This window comes from Natrix helvetica, assembly GCF_964273705.1.
Source record: "Natrix helvetica genome assembly, chromosome: 1".
NCBI lineage: Eukaryota > Metazoa > Chordata > Lepidosauria > Squamata > Natricidae > Natrix > Natrix helvetica.
Window position 1 is genome coordinate 19,645,149 of NC_138548.1, and position 16,988 is coordinate 19,662,136.

Consider the following 16,988-nt stretch of genomic DNA (forward strand, 5'->3'; position numbering starts at 1 on the left):
ACTGGCATGCTTTTGTTTTGATTGCTAATCTTGTTTCTATTTCCTTTCCTTAGAAGCGATCCCAGCCCCTGGACTTTATTGACCCCCTCGCCAACAAAAAGCCAAGGATCTCTCACTGTGCCCAAAGGACTCAGCCCACTTTCAACGGCAAACTCAACTCTGCCAACGGGAAGGAGACTTCTTTGCCCACGATGGTGGCGGCTGATTCAGTCAGCTCTAGCTCTCTTTTGCCCACTCTGGAGCTACCCAGGCCTCATGACCCGCTTGCCGATGTCAGCAACGATCTAAACCACAACGGCAAAGACTTTGAGATGTCGGAGCCGGCCGAGAGGCGGACAGCAAGCCGGTCAGACCCTGCCCAGATGAGCAAACACAATTGTGCGCCACACTCAAAATCCAGGAAGAAGAAACATAAGGAGCGAGAAAGGAAGGAGGAGCAGCAACAGGTCCACGAGAAGCCAAACTGTGAACTAAAGAAGGGTGGCTCCAAAATGAGCCCCTCGCAAGACAGTGCAGGTGAGGATGGGACCCAGTAAGGGAACGGACAGATTTGGTGGTGTGTCAGATTCAAAGGCAACAAGGGACTTTGTAACACATGGGCTGCACCTCACAAAGACTGGAAAGAATGTTTTCGGAAAACGACTGGCTCCACTTATCAGGAGGCCTTTAAACTAAAATTGAGGGGGGAGGGCGACCAATCTCCAGGAGCTAATTCCAAGCAAAAACCCCTAGAAAACAAGTCAAATAATGAGGCGAGGAATGGCAAGGAAGACAAACTTAAATACCAAATTGGAGTCATAGGAAGCATACCCAGAGTCAGACGTCGAAACCTCAAGTGCCTATATACAAATGCACAAAGTTTGGGGAACAAACAGGTTGAACTGAACTATTTATACATGAAGGTATATATGATATAGTTGGAATTACAGAAACTTGGTGGGACAAAACCCATGACTAGAACATACTGAGAGAAGGATACATGGGAAGAGAGCTTTGGTGGCATCTGTCTACAGCTCTTGAAAACAGCTACATCTTCCTCTGTGATCAGGCAGCAGCTGTGCAATCCCTTTGCACAGCTGGAAAAGACATGTTTAGCTTAAGGCAGGAAAAGACATGTTTAGCTTAAGGCAGGATGTCCAAACAATATAGATACACAATACACAATACCAGGGTATCTACAGTTTGACCCTAAGCAAATATACAGAGGGGAAAGATGGGGAGTATTGGCTCATAAAAAAATAATTGCTGAGTGGCAGCGATCTTGGTTTGAGTATAAAGCACTCCAAATTCAGTCCATGGTACCCCAAATAAAAGGAACAGCTAGTGGGAAATATGCTTCTCTAGACATTGAAAAGCTCCTGCAAACCTGTAGAGATGAGAGACAAAGGGAGATAAATCAGTTGACTGGCCAATCAGAAAGTGGTTTGTAGGCTACATACAGAATAGGGATTTGTGATTGGTTATGTTAGTTCTGCTGCCATATGAGCTGTTTCACTTCGTTGGTGTTTGGCTTAAAAATCCAGCACACAGCAGGCTGAGGATGGCTCTACTTTCTCAGTATAAGCATTTTGACCCTCCAGAATCATCCTTTTTGATAGCCTGAGAAATGAGAAGTTGCAATCCAGGTTCTCTTTTACATCCCGCTAAGCAACTGGAGCAGCTTTCTTCCTTTTTACTGTGAAGCAATCTCAAAGTTGCAAAATGGACAAACACTCAAGTTGAGTGGATATTGTTTTCGAACTGTGAGTGCCGCAAAAAAATAATAATAATAAGGAAGGGGAAAAGGTTTGAATCCTGATGTTGAGGAAGATTCTCAGTCCTCCATATCAGGGGTCACCAACCTTGGCCATTTTAAAACTTGTGGACTTTAGGAACTCTAGGAGTTGAAGTCCACGTCTTAAAATGGCCAAGGTTGGTGACCCCTGCTCTAGATAGAATTGTCTGGAAGTTGAATCACGGTAACTGGACTTCTTTTCTTTTTTTCCATTTGAAATATTTCGCTGCTTATGCAAGTAGCTTCTTCAATTTGATCAAGTTCGTTAAGGGACCCCATAAAAGTCCCCCAGGGTGGGTTTCATTTCTTACCTAATCTGAACAGGCTCGTTAGGTGAGTAAGCAGAGAGTTGTTGAAAATCCTGTGGAAAAGTCTCCTTTAACAATTTCACAATAGTTTCTATTCTCAGGTGGAATAGAAAACTTGTTCCTTTTTTTATTTTAAAAAATATCCAGGATATGGATATCCATTGCTGTAGCATGGAGTAATCTTGGCCTTTTATGCAATACAATACAATAGTAGAGTTGGAAGGGACCTTGGAGGTCTTCTAGTCCAACCCCCTGCCTAGGCAGGAAACCCTATACCACTTCAGACAAATGGCTATCCAACATCTTCTTAAAGACTTCCAGTGTTGGGGCATTCACAACTTCTGGAGGCAAGCTGTTCCACTGATTAATTGTTCTAACTGTCTGGAAATTTCTTCTCAGTTCTAAGTTGCTTCTCTCCTTGACAGTCTATAATGGGATGTGGTGGCCCAATAGCTAAGACACTGAGCTTGTTGATCAGAAAGGTTGGCAGTTTGGTGGTTCAAATCCCTAGCGCCACATAACAGAGTGAGCTCCCTTACTTATCCCAGCGTCTGCCAACCTAGCAGTTCAAAAGCACGTAAAAAATGCAAGTAGAAAAATAGGGATCACCTTTGGTAACAGCATTCCTTGCCCCTTTGGTGTATAGTCATGCCGGCCACATGACCACGTAGATGTCTTTGGACAGTGCTGACTCTTCAGCTTTGAAACGGAGATGAGCACCGCCCCCTAGAGCCGGGAACAACTAGCACATATGTGCAAGGGGAATCTTTACCTTTACCTTACAGTCTATAACCAGGTTACCTTTCAGTGTTAAATCTCCAATTTTATTCCTAAAAGTGACCATGTTTTTATGGACCAACCTCTCACTTTGGATCCACAAGAGACAAACAGCATTATAAATAGTCTTAACTACTAGTTTTTATGTTTAATTTTAATATTATGAAGTTGCTTTATGCTGGAATGGCATATCTATTTGAATCCGGGGCTTCATAACAGCTTCTGATTCCTCCAGGGATAGCCGTTACTGCTGAGTTATTCTAGCAAATGTGATAAAAACTAGGATATCTTGTGCTCCAGGAACAAATGGAATAATGTTAATCCCTTGCTATCTTAAACTATTGTAAACTACTGCCTGGAGTCGTGATCAGCCTTTCTGATCATTATTTTTTATTATTATTATTATTATTATTATTATTATTATTATTATTATTATTATTATTATTATTATTATTATTATTATTATTTCCATGTCTGAACTAAAAATGGAATTAGTAGGTCAGGAGTGTCCAACCTTGGCAACTTTAAGACTTGTGGACTTCAACTCCTAGAATCCTTGAGCCAAATTCTGGGAATTGAAGTCCACGGGTCTTAAAGTTGCCAAAGTTAGACACCCCCATTCAAGGCAGTACTTATACTAAACTTCCCCTTTTTTTTAATGAGTTGTGAGTATCTGAATTATTTTCACAACATCCCTGAATAATCACCGAATGGCATTCAAAAGTAGCCCTACCCAGTCTGGCAGCCCACTTGCTAGACATCCTGAGCTCTCTTTTTTCAAATTCTCACCCTTGCACGAACAGAGACTTCCTGTTGATCCACAAACATTTTTATCCACATTTATTTACAATTATTAGCAGTATTTTTTTCAAGGGGTATTATTTTAGGATTAGGGTTAGAATCCCAGTCTTAATGAATTTCTGTCAAATTTGCACACACCCTGTCCTTAAACCTTGGGAAGCCGTTTTAAAGCTTTTGAGGGTGATTTTTAGAGCATTGGTCTGAGAATGTTAACGGCCCCGTGACTCCCTTCCTTCCTTCCTTCCTTCCTTCCTCTTTTTTCCAGGTTTAAACAGGACATGCAACAGCTCCAGTGTTCCATCTTCTACTTCAGGCAGTCCAGACTACTTGCTGTAAGTGTGGAAGGACCCTCGTAAGCAGCAAAAGTATTTTTCAGCATGCAGAGAGAGACCTGGAAAAAAAAAGATAGGGCTGCTTTCATCATAAGCCATGAGCTGCCGTGCTTGAACAATTTCAGAAATATCTCTTCCAATGATTATTGAAGCAGGGGGAAGGAAGTCTTTGACTTAAAATAGTCCGTTTAGCAACCATTGGAAGTTGCAATGGCACTTTAAAAAGTGGCTTATAGCTCACAACCTTTGCAGTTACTTCATGGACCAGTCATTGCGCACAAGCGTTTCAGAGTCCCTCGCGGTCACGTGATCAAAATTCAGGTGCTTGGCAACTGTCATGTACCGTATTTACAACTTGCAGCGTCCCAAGTCGTGTAATCACCATTTGCAACCTTCACAGACAGCTTCCCACAAGCAGAGTTAGTGAAGGAAGAAGCCAGACGCACTTAACAGCTGCAGGGTTGACTTAACAACAGTGATTTTCTTAACAGCCTTGGGGGGGGGGGGGAAAGTTATAAAATTGGGCACAACTCACTTAACAACCTTCTTGCTAAGCAGGAGACAATCTGGTTTAATTTCAGTTGTAAGTTGGGGATTTCTTGTATAGACAACAAAATTTGGTTTAGGGTTTTCCTTCATAAAGGAGCTAGCCCCAATGTACCAGCAATAGATAGATGGGTGTTTTATTGGTCATTGTTTGTGGCTAGTTTACTTTTTATTTATTTGTTTGTCTATATCCCACCTTTAATATTTTGACGAATAACTCAAAGGGGCAAATATATCCTGCACACGCTCCTCCTCTATTTTCCCCACAGCAACAACTCTGTTAGGTGGGTTGGGCTAAGAGAGGGCGACTGGCCCAAAGTCACTCAGCTGGCTTTCATGCCTAAGGTGGGACTTGAACTCACAGTCTCTTGCTTTCAAGCCCTGGTGCCTTAACCATTAACCCAAACTGGCTCTCTTTGGCCCTGGTCAACAGTTGCCATTGATCAACCTACTTTGCTGTACATTTTCATTATATTTATTTAAACTGTTCTTTTAATAGCCGCCAGCCTAGCAGCAAATATTATGTGCAGATGGTATTAGGTCAGGGGTGTCCAAACTTGGGAACTTTAAGATTTGTGGACTTCAACTCCCAGAATTCCCCAGCCAGTATGGCTGGCTGGGGAATTCTGGGAGTTGAAGTCCACAAGTCTTAAAGTTCCCAAGTTTGGACACCCCTGTATTAGGTGGAGAATTGCTATCCTTCCTTTTGTTTGTCTTCAACAATCATCTTGTTGGTTAATCCTCAAATATTACTCACCTGAATGCAGCTGCACCATCTGTTTGGCTAACAATAGCGTAATATTTTCTGTCAAGTTCTTCCAGTCATTAGTCGTTCCTTATCCTTTGAGAAATTATTTTCATTGTTCTTTTGGGCCTAATGTCATACCAGCCATCCTCACCATGAAGCTCTGGATGGGCTGCATTGTTCCATAAACCAAGTACTCTGGGACAGGGGTCTCCAACCTTGGCAACTTTTAAGGCTTGTAGACTTCCAACTACCAGAGTTCCCTCAGCCAGCTTTGCTTTGAATTCTGGGAGTTGAAGTCCACAAGTCTTAAAAGTTCTGGGAGTTGAAGTCCACAAGTCTCCACGGTTGGAGACCTGTAGGAAAGTATCAGGCTGAGGAAGGGCACTATCAATAATGGTCATCCATTACCCTGGGTGTGGAAGGCTTAGGCCAGGGGTGTCCAAACTTGAGAACTTTAAGACTTGTGGACTTCAACTCCCAGAATTCCCCAGCCAGCCATGCTGGCTGGGGAATTCTGGTAATTGAAGTCCACAAGTCTTAAAGTTCTCAAGTTTGGACACCCCTGGCTTAAGCTTATAAAAGAAGGTGAAATGCAAATGCTACCGACTGGTAGTCCTTGAGATATAACCAGTGATGTGATTCAAATAATTTGACAACTGGTTCTCTGCTCTAATGACCGGCTGGGTGGGTGTGGACGTGGTCAAGATGTGACAGGCAGCACTCGGCCTCCTGCACCACCTGGGAGCAAAAATGGGCCGTGAGGGGGCTGCTCCACACTCCCCCGTGCCCCGTTTTGGACCTAGTAGGCTTCCCTGCACTTACCTGGGAGCCAAAATGGGACGTGCGGGGACTTCTGGAAGGGGCGGGGCAGGAAGGGGTGGGGCCAGTCAGCAATTTAACAACCAGTTCTTCCGAACCGGCTGAATCCCACCACTGCATGTAACCCTTCATTTAGTGACAGTTTAAAGCTACAACCTACCTGAAAAAGGGAAGATATAACCCAGTTCCAGCCATTTCTATGGTCGCTTGCACCATCCTGCAGTCACATGACTGTATTTTATGGCACTCAGTTCAGGTTTTTGACAAAACTGTGCCCATAGAAACTGGTTTGTTGTACAATCACCACATTCATTTAACCACCACAAAAAGTCCTAAGATCCGGTTCTCTCATGACTGATCCCATTTACGACGATCGTGACTTACTTTACAACCCTCATGGGCATTCTCCATTATAGTCGTCACTTGAGGGACTAACCTGTAATTGTTTCCTTTGGGATTCTTTCATTTTTCACTCTTATCGCTGCTCCAGAAAATACGGTGCCATCTCTTCCTCGGAGCAACGTCAGAGCTACAAGAATGATTTCAACGCGGAGTACGGCGAGTATCGTGACCTGCATGCTCGTATTGAGCGGATAACCCGGCGGTTCATGCAGCTGGATTCAGAACTAAAGCAGCTTTCTCAGGGCTCGGAAGAATACAAGGTGGGGAGCTTAAGGGGGGGCTGGCTTGGGCCTGCAACTTCAGCAGCTGGCCTCTCTGGGCAGTTGAAGAAGATAGAGAGGAAACTAAAGTATCTTGGCTGTAAGCGACAGCAGCCTCTTCAACCCACAGATTGCCTTTGCAGAAGGAAATCTGCAGGAAAGGTTTTGAAAACAATCGTAATGCGTGGCATGTGTCATTCTTTTGCAGATTATCCATGATCAGATCTTGCAAGAATACCGAAAAATTAAAAAGGTGAGTCACTGAGTTTCTTGCTCATAATCAAATGCTTTTGAGATAGAGAGGAACAGAGATATGAAAAACCCTAATTTTCTCACTTGAGAAAACCTTGGCTTGATTAAGAAGCAGCTTGGCTGAAGAAAACAGGGATTAAACTGGCCTTCCTCTACTTGATTCCTTGCACGATTGCAGGCCCCTCCGGTGCCAGGGCCATTTGATTCCTGGATCTTGTTCTCCAGCACATCTGGGGTTAAAGCACCAGGTTAAAAAAGGCTTCAGTTAGACAGGCTGTAAGAAAAAGGGGATGCAGTGGCTAAGATGCTCAGCTTGTCGATCAGAAAGGTCGGCGGTTCGAATCCCTAGTGCCGCATAAGGAAGTGAGCTCCCATTACTTGTCCCAGCTTCTGTCAACTAGCAGTTCGAAAGCATGTAAAATGCAAGTAGAAAAATAGGAACCACCTTTGGTGGGAAGGAAACAGCATTCCGTGCACTTTCGGCATTGAGTTATACCGGCCACATGACCACGGAGATGTCTTTGGACAGCGCTGCCTCTTTGGCTTTGAAACGGAGATGAGCATCGCCCTTTAGAGTTGGGAATGACTAGCAGATATGTGCGAGGGGAACCTTTACCTTTACTAAGGAAAAGGTGCCTGGCAGTAGCTATCTCCCATAATGGCTAATTTTAAAATTTGAAAACCCTTTTTTAAAAGCCATTTTTAAAAAAACTATAGGTGGGGTAGAATGAATGAAACAGAACCCCAAATATCTTCTGCCTTTTATTTGTATTTGACAGTCTACCAAATGTATTTTGCAGCTGTCCAATAAACTACTAGTTTATTAAATACGATGATTTAACTCACAGTAAGCATTGCCTGTTGCAAAATTGAAGTCTGTCGGACAATAGAAACAAGCCAGAGGCAGTCTTTTTTTTTTTTTTTTTTTTTTTTTTGCTATCAGATGTCAACATCTGCTCACTTTCCTTTCTTCCTTCCTTCTGTTTTCTTATCTAGAACTCTTAACTGAAGTTGGACAGGCAGTTATTTGCCTGGTATTTTTATCCTAACTGAAGGCACTACTACCTCTATTTTTTTTTAATCCTGCCTTTATTGTGGTGTTACGTTGAGGACTTTATTATTTTGATACATGCAGGTCATCTTGATTTACCTATCACTGGTCACTTAGCAACCCTTTGAAGTTACGACAGGCTTATCTTGGGGCTGCTTAGGACCCCATTGAAAGTTCCAAAGGTCGGGAGGGGGCCATGTTCACGTGGCTGAACTTCGGGCGCTTAGCAACAGGGTCACATTTACGACCATTTGCAGCAGTTCCACAGTCCCGTGATTCCATTTTATGAGGGCCTCGTTAAATAATGGCACTTTTTGTTTTCTGCAAAACCGCACCCATACCGAACCAATGGTTTGCTTAAGGACTGGGGGTTTGCTTAGTGGCCACCATAAAAAAAGGATTATAAAGGGGGGGTTGTACATGTGATCGATTCATGATCATCATGACTTAATGATCAGGGTGGGCAGACTCCATTACCGTCATAAGTTGAGTATCTATAACTCAAGGTGACGCACATACATAGTATTGTTTCTTCCTCCAATAAGCCAATGGAGTAGGATGAGCTGAGAAGGAAAGTTGCCCAAAGTCACCCAACCGGCTTTCATGCCTAAGACAGGACTAGAACTCGCAGCCTCCTGGTTTCTAACCTGGTGCCTTAACCACTAGACCAGTGATGGCAAACCTATGGCACGCGTGCCACAAGTGGCACACGGAGCCATTTGTCAGGGCACGCAAGGCGCTGCCCTGTCAGCTGGCCAGCACGCATGGCTGGCCAGCTGACAGGGCAGCGCCTCACACTTACACGCTTAAAACGACTCTCCGAGCAAACCGGAAGTCACTTCCTGTTTGCTTGGAGAGTGGTTTTAAGCGTTCCAAAGGCTTCAGGGAAGCCTCCGGACGGTCCCTGAAGCCTCCGGAGGGCCTCCGGGGGAATGGGGGAGGCTCTTTTCGCCCTTCCCAGGCTCCTATAAAGCCTCAGGAGCCTGGGGAGGGCAAAAAAAGCATGTAAAATGGGGGCCGCGCGTTGTGTGCGCATGCGCACTAGGGGGGTCGCGCGTTGCATTATGGGTGTGGCACGCCCACACACGCCCCCCCTGCGCTCCCCCCAATTGTGGCACGCGAGCCAAAAAAGGTTCTCCATCGCTGCACTAAACCAACTTCCCTTACTATAGTCAACCTTGTTCTCTTTCTTTTTTTTTCTCCCTTGCAGACTAATCCAAATTACAGTCAGGAAAAGAACCGCTGTGAATATCTCCACAACAAACTGGCCCACATCAAAAAACTCATAGCTGAATACGACCAACAGCAGTTTCAGTCTTGGCACTGAGCCTGGGGGCTGAATGAGACACCCAGATGGACGTCAACCTGTGAACAAGTCCCACAGTGAGGGAAAAGTCACCCTCAGCTTCCTGGGCTCAGCGACTCCAGGATTTAATCCCCGTCAGAAGTCCATCACTGTACTGTACACACCCAGGAACCAATGTGGCTTAATCTCAGCATTTTAAACTCTGTCTCTTCCCAGATATTAAAAAAAAACCCAGTTAAAGAAAGGAAAGTTTGCTTATTCTTAGATGCCAGCAAATGAACCTTCCTCCCTAAAAATCGACTGTTCTTATTCTCCCCATACACCTTCCAATGCAGGTTCAGTTTTAGAGTCGGAAACCAAGGATTGTCTGAGCTCTGTTGCAAATTCTACCAGCTGGAGGGGGAAAAGCTCATGTTCCTGGGGTGGGAGGGAACAACTCCATATACAAACCTGTCTGTCCACTCTCCATTAAATTCTTGCATAACTCACTGCTTTCTTGTTTGTATTTCTGCAATCTCCCCGCTTTCCTTCCTGGCCAGGATTTAGTGAGCCGATCAGGAGCCAGATGCTGCTTTAATGACCCTAGCATGGCTGGCCATTGTCAGAGAGGTTTGTTCAACTTTCCTGCCTTCTCCATACAGCAGCTTAGTTTCATGAATTTCCGACTGCCCAGACAGAATCTGTATGTAGGCATTCATTTTAAAAGAGGGGGGTTTTAAGAATGAGGATCCCGTTTCTGTGGTCAAGATGAAGAGTCTTGTTTCACTGGGAATGAACCTCAGACCTTTCTGTGGTCTTATTTGGTGGGACCTTTAACCCTCCCCTTATATTGGGGGGGGAGGGGGGGCACGGCAAAATGTGGGTGAGCTCCCATTTTTTAAACTGAACTTCTCCAAAGGGAACAGCACAAAATCAAAGGTCCCCCTAGAGAGGATGCTTTGTTTCTGAAGAATATCCAATTTGTTTTTCTTTCTCTGTTTGGCTCGTTTGCCTGCCCCCCCCCCAAAGACCCAAGAGTTCAGGCAGAGGATTAAAAAGCACAATTCTGCCTCTGCCCCCTTTCTCTCCCCCACCCCCACTTTCTAATTTTTGTCTGTGTGATTTTCCTCTTCTACATCTGCTGGAATTAAAAGTGGGGAAGGTATGAAGAAACATTTTGGCTTTGAATTGTCCTGACCCTCCTGGTAAGAGTTTTGAATTCAAAGCATCTCTCAATTCAAGTTTGAGACAGATGTTTTGACCTTGTGACAGGGCCGTTCCCCAGAATAGATGGAGCAAAAGTGTTTTTAATTCAAAATGTTTTCCTTGCTTCCCCCCCTCCTCCCAAGATAGAAATGGTGTCCGGCCTGAGGTTGCCGCTCTTCCTCTTGATCTTTTCACTCGAGTTAAATCACCCAGGATTTTAAAAAGCAGTTTTTGTTTGCAGTTTTTCGCTCTTGACAATTTTTGCGGTATGGTCGGGCAGAGACAGGAGGGTTATTTGCCAAACACTTAAGATAAGGCTGGCTTAGGATAAGATTGGGAGCTCTCTTATCTTCTGCTTGTTTGTAAACAGAAATACATTTCTTGTGCTGTCCACTCTGAGTATGGAGAAGAGATTATTTTCAAAGCAGAGATACTAGACATGACAGTAACGGAGGAGATGGGATTGGATGAACCCAGGTCTAGGCATATTACTCAGGCATTCGCATTCATTTTCTTCCGCTGCACTTCTTGGGTTAGATTGAAATACAAGCATTTTAGCTTCCGAGGACTTTCCCAAACGCCAGTGGTACCTCGCCCGAAACCGAAGTCAAATACTCCTGTTATAAGAGCGTTAAGACTTCACATCCCACTCTTAATTTTTGCAGTTGTGACTTACAGGGGGGGGGGGGGCGGTTTCAGCTGGCAATTTGTGTGTTGTCATGAGGTGCCATTTCCTGTGAAACAATGCTGATCAGTTTATGAGGCATTGGCCATGGCGGGAGAGGAGCTGCAGTATTTGTATCCTATACAGGACTGAGACTTCTTGTCTGTCTTCCCATTCATCGGCATTTGCAACTTCTGACAATCCTAAATCCAAGCCTTAACCATTCTAGGTCTGGGCCATCATTGAGAAAGCACCATAGAAACATTAACAAGGGAATCCGGTTTATGACCCAAAAAGAGCATTTGGGTCTGTTTCCTAATTTCCTTGAAAGCTCTTAATGGAGGTGGGGGGCATAGGGCAAAACACAATCTCAATTCCCTTAAATAAGGAACGGTGTGAAACGGAAGGGCTGTAAGTTGACTGTTCTCTCTTTAATCTTTTTTGGGGGGGGGATCTTGCAGAGGAGGGAGGGTGGGGGACAAATATTTTTGGAGGGACATTATTAAAAGAGAGGGATCTCGGTTCTTTATATGAATAATCTGCTCAATATAATATTTTTGCAAATCAGAGTTGGATACAAAGATGTATTGTGTACATTACACAAGTGTGTGTTTATAAATAAAATAAAATATATATTCTGGAACTTTCTAGAATTTGGAACAGATATTTAATGACTATCCAAAAGAGGGAAAGTACTGTGAGGTTTCTGCTTTGCTGTTTCATTCTGAGACTGTTTAAACGAGCATAGTTTTTTTTTTTATTATTTTAAAGGTATGTCATCTGCTTTATTTCCATTTTAGCAGTTTATAAAGCTCCAGGCAAATATTTCTGCAGGGGGAGGGGGAACTTTGTACAAAACCCCTCCTCTCGAGCCTATTTGAATATGATTTAATTTATTCATAACGTGTTTTTGTAATACTTGTACAATGACAAATAAAAAGACACTTTGAGCCATTAAGCTGTTTACAAAAGAATTAAAAAACAACAGTTTTTTTCACGTTGCCAAAATGATACTGTTTAAAATGGCATTTCGGTCGTCTTTTTTTTTTTAATCTTTTGGAGAGAAAAAACGGTGGTGGGAACAGATTCATGCACCCAGAGGGAGAAATAAAATACAAAGCTGAATACTGATTTTTATTATTTTCGCAGCACATAATAAAATCCTTGTATTGGAAATGCATGCAGGCTTTTTTTGACATCTTGTGTCTCAGTGTTCCAGGCATTGTGACCGTTTCAAAGTGCTGAATGTGAGTTTTGAGAGAATCTCTGGCTTGGGGATTTCTGTGATCTGAGGGGACCTAGAAATGAATATGGTGAGTAGAGATCTATCCCGCCTACATTAAAGAGGTCCATGTTATGTAGATCAGGGGCCTCCAACCTTGGCAACTTTTAAGACTTGTGGACTTCAACTCCCAGAATTCCTCAGCCAGCACTGGCTGAGGAATTCTGGGAGTTGAAGTCCACAAGTCTTAAAAGTTGCCAAGGTTGGAGGCCCTTGGTGTAGATCAGTGGTAGTCAACCTGGTCCCTACCGCCCACTAGTGGGCGTTCCAGCTTTCATGGTGGGCGGTAGGGGTTTGCTGTAACTGCTTTATAAATTTTATAAAGTAAAGTTACTTCCCTACTTTATAAATCACCATTACTGTGGAACCGGTGGGCGGTTAGAAAATTTTACTACTAACAGAGATAACAAAAGTGGGCGGTAGGTATAAAAATGTTGACTATCCCTGGTGTAGATGGACTCTTTCCACGTTTCCTGCCTCACAACTGTTAGGAATAGATTGGGGCCAACAAGAGAATGACTGACACATTCAACCAGCATTCTTGTCAGAAATGGAATTTTTGCCTTTTCTTCACTACTTTTAGAAAAATCTGAGGTATTTATTTTTTTAAATCAAAAGAGTAACATAACACCTAATGGCAACTTAGCATAGAGGTAGTCCTCGACTTAAAACCATACATTTTTCTAATTTCAAAGTTATAACACGGGGGAAAATAACTATGCCACCCTGGTACTCAGTGACTTGCCACATCTCCCTTATACTGGTAGTCTTGGACTTAACAACAGTTCATTTAGTTGTAGATTAACAAATGTCTCACTCAACCACAGAAATTTTGGGCTCAATTATGGCCATAAGTCGAGGACTGCTTGTAATCACATGGCCAAAATTTGGGGGCTTGGCAATTGGCCTGTATGATGATTGCAGCAACTTGAAGTCATGTGATCCACCTTTCCCAGTTGGCTTCCAAGGAATAGTCAATGGGGGAAGCTGGATTTGCTTAACAACTACATGATTCACTTAGCGACTTGCAATAATGCGCTTAACAGCCACAGTAAGAAAGGTCGTAAAATCAGGCATGACTCCCTTCACCACCACTTTGCTTATCAACAGAAACTCTGGTCCCAATGGTGATGCTAATTTCAACACTTATCTCAACTTGCTGCAACAATTACAGGTAGTCCCCGACTACTAACTCAAGGATTCACTTAACAAATGTGGCAAGAAAAGTCGTAAAACGGTGCAAAACTCCCTTAGCAAATTTCTCAGCAACATAATATCGGCACTCAATTGTGGTTTCTTTTAATGGGCAAAAAAATGTCCATGCATTTTCACTATGCCATGCCACAAATGTGATTGCTAACCATCCTGAAATTCACCTTTTAAAATACATCTTGGTAGGTACATTCAGATTTAAAGCAGTTCTACAAAATTTGGAGAAGCATGGGCTCCCAGGATAAATACTGCTTCAGTATTCACATTAGACCAGAAAATGCCAGGTCAGTTGCCTTGAAATGGAGAATCAAAGCAAATATTCATGCTTTGTTTATCTCTGCTCTGTTCATCCCATTCAAAATATCACATTGGGATGTACCCACTGCTTGAGCACTCCAAAACCCAAGAATAGTTTAGAACCCCTTGACTTAACTAGTTCCTCTTAACAACTATTAAAAGTGTTGTTTTTCCCAACTGGTATCTTTTATTCCTGTAATTTAAGACCATTATTTCCACCTTCTGAATGCTTACCAATTAATTAAATTAATATACCCCCTTGCATTTGGTGAACATGCTGTGGATTTATTCTGTGGGACCTCCACTTGTAAACTGCAATTTTATTTTCCCCTTTAGTCATGTTTTTCCTCAAGGCAAAACTCCGTTTCCTCTCCCTTTTAAAACCTAATTTCTGGTTGCCTTTTTCACATGGGGGCTCCCTCAAAGTTTGTGGATGAGCACAGTCCTGTCCTCAGGGTTTAGCCAATCCAGAATAAAGTGGAGCTTCTCCTTTTTATGGTTGGGACATCAGGCTTCTTTTAAGGACACATCTGAACCCATTCGGCTTGCAATCAAGAATCTGGATATTCTTTTCAGACCTGTTCAGATCAATTCAGAAGGTCTTCTATTTTATCCATCCAAAGAAAAGTTTCCCTTAAATGAAGTGCTTTGCATTTATCGTGACTGCATTTCCACCAGTAAGTTAGAAGATTTAAATGACTGCCCAAAATGCATGTGATTGCAACTCCGAGCCACATCTGTGTAATCAAAATAACAATGGAAACCAAGGATATCGATAGGAATCAAAGCAAAACTGATGTAACCACAGCATAAGTAGGTGCCCGTCAAACATATATTCCACCTCCAAGGATGAGCTCACCTGTCACTCTGGCCTAATACAAGGGCAAACACCAATTTTTAATTGATTGATTATACATCAAGTTGTTTTTGACCCCTAGTGATCACAGAAATAGGTAATCCATCCTTAACAATTTCTTTATTTAATGACTGTTTGAAGTTAGGTAAAAGGTAAATATATGTGCTAGTCGTTCCCAACTCTAGGGGGCGGTGCTCATCTCCATTTCAAAGCCAAAAAGCCAGTGCTGTCCAAAGATGTCTCTGTGGTCATGTGGCCAGCATGACTAAACGCCGAAAGTGCACGGAACACTTACCTTCCCACCAAAGGGGGTTCCTATTTTTCTACTTGCATTTTATATGCTTTTGAACTGCTAGGTTGGCAGAAGCTGGGACAAGTAATGGGAACTCACTCCATTATGCAGCACTAAGGATTCGAACCCCCTAACTGCTGACCTTCTGATCGACAAGCTCAGCATCTTAGCCACCGCGTCCCTCTTGTTTGAAGTTACAATACAACAAATGGATTTATGACCCGGACTCAAATGTCCCAATGGCCCCATAGTCCTGTGATCCCATTTTGGATGCTCAGCAACCACATTTATGACCTTTTAAAATGTCTTGTAATCACTTGACCATGATTTCCAACTTTTTCTGCTGGAAAACGGGTACTTGCTTTTGGTTTCCAGCAAAAAAAGGCCCATTGTTAAGCCATGGGTTTGTTTAATGACCATGGCATTTCCTTAATGACTACTGCAAAAAAATCTAAAATCAGGTGTCATGTGGAGACCCATTTAATTACCAGCATGACTTGCGACTGTAACTCTGGGCTCAGGTCAAGGACTACCCGACAATCTATTCCTAAGGGTAGTCTTTCGAGCAGGAGTCCTAAAACTTTTTAAACGGGACCAATATATGGTCCCCCAAACTGTTGGGGGGGGCAGGCCAACTGGGTGGGTGTGGCTAAGTGGTCGTCCGACTAGGTGGGCATGGCTAGGTGGGCATGTGACAGGATGGGTACGGCTAGGTGGTCATGTGACTCGGTGGGCGTGTCTAGGTGGTAATCCGACTGGGTGGGCGTGTCTAGGTGGTCGTGTGACTGGCTGGGCGTGGCTAGGTGGTCATCCAATTGGGTAGGCGTGTAACTGGCTGGGCTTGGCTAGGTGGTCATGTGACTGGGTGGGTGTGACTAGGTGGTCGTCAGAGTGGGTGGGCGTGGCTAGGTGGTCATGTGACAAGGTGGGCGTGGTTAGGTGGTTATGTGACGGCATGGATAGGTGGCCATGTGACTGGCTGGGCATGGCTAGGTGGTCATGTGACTGGGTGGGTGTGACTAGGTGGTCATTCGAGTGGGTGGGCGTGGCTAGGTGGTCATGTGACTAGGTGGGCGTGGCTAGGTGGTTATGTGACGGCATGGCTAGGTGGTCATGTGACTGGGTGGGCATGGCTAGGTGGCCATGTGACTGGGTGGGTGTGACTAGGTGGTCATTCGAGTGGTTGGGCGTGGCTAGGTGGTCATGTGACTGGGTGGGTGTGACTAGGTGGTCATTTGAGTGGGTGGGCGTGGCTAGGTGGTCATGTGACTAGGTGGGCGTGGCTAGGTGGTTATGTGATGGCATGGATAGGTGGCCATGTGACTGGCTGGGCATGGCCAACTTAGCATTCAAACAATACACACAAATTAAACTTTAGGTTAATTTGTTTTGCTCCTGGGGTGGAAAGCAGGTTAGTGAAGGGATGCGGCTGCCTTGGTGTGTGTGTGAGGGACTTATCTCTCCCTCTCTCAAAAAAAAAAAAAAAAAACAGGCCCATTTTTGGCCTCCCCGGCCTCCAGAAGATGGGGGGGCTGGCGTGTAGATGGGGCGATGTGGATGGGGCATCCTCGTGGTCCTGCATGAGCCAGATTAATGGCTTTGGCAGGCCATATCCAGCCCACGGGCCGTAGTTTGAGGACCCCCACTTTAGAGTCTAAGGCTAGCAAGGTTGGGGCCAACTGCATTAGGAGGGATCTTTCACCCCCCTCCTCTACCCTATCAACATTTTAATTTTAGCCTGTTTGCTGAAGTGTTTTTTATTTAGCAAATTTATACAGCTGCCCATCTCACTAAAAGTGACTCTGGATAGCATACAACTAGCAA

At 43.9% G+C, this 16,988-nt stretch overlaps 1 protein-coding gene across 1 annotated transcript in view; it reads left to right on the forward strand.

Moving 5' to 3' along the window:
* Positions 1-12,183, forward strand: part of ELL (elongation factor for RNA polymerase II) — a 65,293-nt gene extending 53,110 nt beyond the window's left edge. The window contains exons 8-12 of the mRNA XM_081937071.1: positions 54-516; positions 3,926-3,992; positions 6,596-6,767; positions 6,976-7,020; positions 9,281-12,183. Of these exons, the coding sequence (XP_081793197.1) occupies positions 54-516; positions 3,926-3,992; positions 6,596-6,767; positions 6,976-7,020; positions 9,281-9,397 (864 nt within the window). The 3' untranslated portion in view covers positions 9,398-12,183. The remainder of the gene's footprint in view (positions 1-53; positions 517-3,925; positions 3,993-6,595; positions 6,768-6,975; positions 7,021-9,280) is intronic.
* Positions 12,184-16,988: the final 4,805 nt, after the last annotated feature.